At 34.8% G+C, this 6,000-nt stretch overlaps 1 protein-coding gene across 1 annotated transcript; it reads left to right on the forward strand.

The window, feature by feature from the left end:
* The first annotated feature begins 1,866 nt into the window (after window positions 1–1,866).
* On the forward strand, window positions 1,867–4,907 carry LOC132171033 (G2/mitotic-specific cyclin-1-like). The gene is made up of 10 exons (XM_059582235.1): window positions 1,867–2,039; window positions 2,135–2,267; window positions 2,390–2,446; window positions 2,735–2,780; window positions 2,870–3,022; window positions 3,107–3,232; window positions 3,583–3,672; window positions 3,745–3,966; window positions 4,060–4,337; window positions 4,426–4,907. The coding sequence occupies exons 1-10, from the start codon at window positions 1,985–1,987 to the stop codon at window positions 4,568–4,570; spliced, it is 1,305 nt and encodes a 434-aa protein (XP_059438218.1). The 5' UTR covers window positions 1,867–1,984; the 3' UTR covers window positions 4,571–4,907.
* The last annotated feature ends 1,093 nt before the right edge of the window (window positions 4,908–6,000 follow it).

Consider the following 6,000-nt stretch of genomic DNA (forward strand, 5'->3'; position numbering starts at 1 on the left):
TTTTTAACCATATATATGAATACAAATTTGTTCCACTATGTACTTTCATCGGAACTCTGAGAATATAAGATCCATTATGCAAATGGGATTGAGGTCCAATGTAATACTTGGGATATTGCACTGGTGCAATACCTCTTATTGACCATTTATTTTAAATAAACAGTCCAATTTTTAAATTGAGGTCCAGTGTAATACCTTTTATTTTACCACCCCTAGATTGCAAGGGGTGGTGGTTGTTGGTGTGGTTGAACCACCCAAAGCCCGGAAGCCACACTTCTTTCTCCTTTTTATATGCTGTCGCGATCTAAAAGTATTGCATCCAGTGTATTGAACTTAGAGTTCATTTGGCCATGTGATTTTGCAAATAAAAAATTGTGATTTTAAACAAAATGCATTTTAGGAGTACAATTTTTGAAAAATAGTGGTTTGAAAACAAAGAACCCTACTTTTTCAAATTGAAAGTGAAGAAGTGCTTTTAAAAGAAAGTCAAATTGCAATTTTATGAAATGCTTAACTGCTCTCTTAAAAGTCATTTTTCGAAACCACAAAACTCAAGCCAAGCAATGATGCAAATGACACGCTCCTGTTTATTTTGAAGCTCTATCCGGGTTCGTTGCACATGAATGTAATAAAATATGTCAAAGTATGGGCCATGGTCCTTAAAAAAACTAGTCAGGTTTGGAGACCACTGCTGACATTCCCGAGGCCAGTGAAATAATATGTGAGGGGCCATGCTCCTTCAAACTCATTCATCTATTGGCCCCTAAGTAGAGTATTGCATGTTTGCTAAGGGGCCCCCACCAAGAGCTGAAATCACAATAGCGAAGGTCATGAAAGGATAAAGATTGATTTTTTTTTTTTTTGAAAAAAAAAAAGCTTGATTAGCTGAAAATCAAAACTTTAATTTAGCTCATTTTCTCTCTCCAAAAGCAAAACCCGACACAACACTTTTTTTTTTTTTTTTTTTTTGAAAAGATGTTTTGTAATTTTATTTAAAAGTATTTTGATTTTGTAGTTTGTTTTGAAAAATGTATTAGTGGAAGGTTCATATCTAAAAATTGGATTAGTTAAAGAATTTTAAAGAGTTTTTAGTGTTTAAAAAGGAAACAGGTTTACGACATTTTACCAAACACTCATTTAATTTCCTTCCAATAAAAGAGTTTAAGGATCGATGACTAATGATATTTGAAAATAGCTATGACAAAATTAATGCACTGTCCTCATGATATTTTACGAATCAAGTCTTTTTAGAGGTGACAATCTACGCAGCACTTACTATATCATCTACTAAATAATTGAATTTTTCGTTGTTTAATGTTTTCACCCATGTGGCACACTCATGTGGACTGCTATGTGAATTTGTAATCAAAGTTTAAATATCTCAAGCATTATCCTACGAACTGAACGTTACTAAAAGCACTATAGCTTTTAATATAACTTCCTTACAAATTAACGTTACAATCTTCATGATACTTATCATATTAAATTTTAAAGCGATGAACATGATTACATGAACATGATGTGGAAACCAAAATTGCACCAAATTTATTGCTCAACTTTAACCAAAATCAGAATCCAAGTTGGCATGTCCAAAGTAGGGAAAGGAGCGGATTTGGCTCCCGCTCAGCGTAAAAGGCAACAACACACAGAAGCAAACCCAAGCCCGATTCAGACCAATCATCAGACAAACTCAAAAACAATAATATAATTTTGAAATCATATGCAGCACGCCACATGCCAACCAAGTGACCGTTGTTAGGACAAAATTGAGAAAGTTCCCGTATTGTCAAAACCCATGATCCAACGGTCACAAATCACTAGCCGTTGCGTTTGAAAAAAGGTAAGCGGGGGGCACGGGCAGACAAATACCCATGGTTTCCGTCTCTTAACTTTAGCTCTATATTTCTCCCCCTACCTTTGCTTCTAGATTCTTGGGAGGTGCTTTGTTCTTGGGTGTGGTTGTTCTTTCAGATAATCAAAGGAAATGGTTATCACTGACGAGAACAATCTCAATTTGAACAAGCCCACAAATTTTCAAGGTAAAATATGTTTGATTCTCGCTGCCGAGTTTAAGATTAGATGTGGTTCTTAAACCTCAAGATCTGACATGGGTTTTTCATTTTTGAAATGATAGGAGGCTTTGAGATGGGTAGTAGAAAGTTTGGGCAGGAGATTAGGCCGACCAGAAGGGCTTTAAGCGTTATTAAGCAGAGTTTAGTGGGAGGTCAACCATACCCTTGTGTTGTCAATAAGAGAGGCTTGTCAGTGTAATCTTCTCTTGATGCTGCTACATTAATCTCTCTCAAGTTTTGTTTCTTTTTAAAAAAAAAAAAAAAAAATTGGAACTGATTTTTATTTTTTATTTTACTTATTTATTTCTTGTGTTTAGAAAACATGAAATCTGTGAAAAGAAGCAGGCAGATCCAGTGCATCGACCAATTACGAGGTTAGAAACTTAGAATGTCGTCTTTAATTTCTCTTCTTTTTATGTTTCTTTGGCGGATGACAAAAACATTCTTACTTAGAAAGAAAGGAAATTTAAAATTTGAACCTTAGATCTTCTTTGGAAAACAAACTCTCCACTCAACTAAGTCAACAATCAAGACAAGACACATTATCCAAACTTCTCTTTGCTTCATCCTCAAATTTCTCATCAAGCAGTTGGAAATGATTGAAATTTTTGCAATTTTATCAAGATTTTTGAAGTTTAACTTTGATATGCTGGGTAATTTAGGAAGTTCGCTCAACAAATTGCAAATGCGCAGCCACCTTGTCCTCAGGTATCGCTTCTCTTACAAATTCTATGAGAAAATATTTACCCTTTTGGGTGCTGCTGGGATTTTGATTTCTTGGCTCTAACTATGAACAGGAAACTAAGAAGGCAAACCCATCAGCTTCAAACTCAATTGGATTTGGAGATTGCATATTTGTAGACGAGGAACACAAGTCACCTAAAGAAGATATCCCAGTGCCCATGTTTTTAGAACAAGCAGAAGATACGCCTAGTGAAACTGATGAGATGGTATCTACCTTTCTAAAAATAGTTCTTCGAAAATTGTGTTGACCAATGTGCAAAATTGTAATTTGTTGTACTATAAATTGTTAGGAGGAGGTTGAAATGGAGGATATAGTTGAAGAGCCTGTCATGGATATCGACAGCTGTGATGCAAAGAATCCTCTCGCAGTTGTGGACTACATTGAAGATCTCTATGCCTACTACAGAAAAATGGAGGTATACTGAACTATGACGTCCATATTCTGCAATTGTAGAAGCAATTTCATTCAGAAACACACTGATCTTTTAGATGTAGCCAATGCAATTTAAGAACTTATCGTGATACTTCAAAAAAAGAACATGTTTAATTATGCTTTGCAGTTGCCTGGCTCAAGTTTTCAGTTGCTTGTATAGTTCATTTTAATTGAATTTCCTCGCAGAACTTATCCAATTAATCTTTCAGCAGAATTTTATGATATGCTTTAAATTTTCAAAATCTATTTTGATTACAAATGCGGTAAACTAACAAGAAAAAACATCAATTTCTACCTAAGTTTGGTTACTAAACACCAGCAATTTTTTTGCAGAGTTTTAGCTGTGTCTCACCAAACTATATGGGACAACAGTTTGACATTAATGAGAGGATGAGGTCTATTCTGATTGACTGGCTTATCGAGGTATATATACACAATGTCCTCTACAAAACCAATGCCTGGGGTTTATGGTACTAATTGTTTATATTAACACAGGTCCACGATAAATTTGAACTCATGAAGGAGACATTGTTCCTTACAGTTAGTGTAATAGACAGATTTTTGTCCCAGCAAACAGTGGTCAGAAAGAAACTTCAGTTGGTCGGTTTGGTTGCCATGCTCTTAGCATGCAAGTATGAGGAGGTTTCTGTTCCTATAGTAGGGGATTTGATTCTTATATCAGATAAAGCTTACACAAAGAAGGAGGTTCTAGAAATGGTACTTTTCTTTGGTTGTGATTCTGCCAACAACATACCCTTTTACCTTTAAACAAAGTGACTGACCTTCATTGAACTCTTCATAAACCTGCAGGAGAGCTTGATACTCAATAAATTGCAGTTCAACATGTCAGTTCCAACCCCATATGTTTTCATGCAAAGGTTTCTCAAGGCTGCTCAATACGACAAAAAGCTTGAGCAACTATCCTTCTTCTTGATTGAGCTTTCGCTCGTGGAGTACGAAATGCTCAAGTTTCCACCTTCTCTATTAGCAGCTGCTGCAGTCTATACTGCTCAATGCACTTTTTATGGGTTCAAGCAGTGGAGCAAAACCTGTGAATGGCATACCAGCTACTCAGAAGATCAGCTGCTGTGAGTTTCTTACCATCTTAACTAGAATTTTGAGTTTCTTCTTGCATAAAACTTTTATTAATGAGATGCATTGTTTGTGGACTTGCAGAGAATGTTCAAGATTGATGGTCGGTTTCCATCAAAAGGCAGCAACAGGGAAACTCACAGGCGTACATAGGAAATATTGTGCATCTAAGTTTGGATGTACTGCAAAATTTGAACCGGCTCATTTTCTTTTGGATACCCAACAATAGCAGGGCATGTACAGCTACTAACATTGCATGACTTTGTAATTGGGTTGGGTTGGGTTGGGTTGGGTGGGGGGAATACTCATACAGCAACTTGGGTTGCACTGGGAATTAATTGACTTGCTTTGCAGCCTAGGTTGTCTTCCTAAGTTCTTCTAATTGGGTGGGCACAAAACGCACGCAGCCAAGGTTGTTTTCCTAAGTTTCTAATTGGGTGAACATATTATTATTCATTTCATTGTTTCCCCTTCGAATTGTACTTCTATTGCTGCTCCCTTTGAGCAATAAAGTGATGACAACATCATTTTTCATTTTTCAGTAAAGCAGAACTTGTTTCATTTCCCTTCATTCTTCTTATGTTGAATATTGTTGTTTGCTTTTCCATGATCTGGAAAAAAAGAAAAGAGATCCATGATCAATTCTTGTTTTCAAAACCAAAAACACAATTGACATACAATTCAAATCATAAAATGCTTTTTCAAAACACAAAGGCTGTGATTGGCAATAGGATGGAAAAAGTAAGTTACACGGTACTGTAGTAGATTTGATTGATATGAGAAAAAAATGTATGAATGTTTTGTATAAAAAAGTAAAAAAATTTATTTTGTAGTGATTTTTTTATTTAAATAATAATAAAAAATAATTGATGTGATGTAAAAAATAAAAATATTAATATTAAGGTTAATTTTGAGAAGAATGTTTTAAATTTTTGAATCCGGTCCAATCCAATCCACCCCTTTGCCTAACACAGCCAAAATATCTTTCAAATGTATAAAAAGAGGGGACTAGTGAAGTGGAGCTGTCAAAAACCTTGGGAAACTCCGTCTTTAACTCTGATGTGACTTTTTGCCTACCTAAACATGCCGATTGCATACTTTTGTGAGAGTTTAAAATACAAATTTGATTCCTAATTCATATGATATCTTAAAGAATTCTTAAAATTACTCTTACTTTTATCATACTCTTGTATCCGTATACCAACTATAAGCATTAATAATATCCTCCTACTTCCAATAATATATATCTCATTAGGCCTTAATTACAGACGCCTATATTTTTACTTGTATTAATTACTATTAGATTATATTTTAAACTTTATTTTTTGGGGCAAGTTTAGCTTGTTTGTTAATTATTGTTTTTTAGAAAGATGTTTTTTTATTTTTCATTATTTTGATGTAATATAAATGTAAAAATAAAATTTTTTTTTCTTGTTTTTGTTTTAAAAACATAGATCAAACTCTATATTTTGACCTAACCGTGAGAAAAAGACGCCCTCTCCACATCAGAGAACGACATCGTTTCTAAAAATCCAAGCTTCCCACCAACCACGCTCGGCGCTCCTCAAAGCAAGCATTGAACATGCCTTTGGCTGGCAGTATCACTTTCCTATTTCAAATCTCCAATCAATAAATATGCCACTCAAGATTCGTATCGTA

The sequence above is a fragment of the Corylus avellana genome, chromosome ca2 (genome assembly GCF_901000735.1).
Source record: "Corylus avellana chromosome ca2, CavTom2PMs-1.0".
NCBI lineage: Eukaryota > Viridiplantae > Streptophyta > Magnoliopsida > Fagales > Betulaceae > Corylus > Corylus avellana.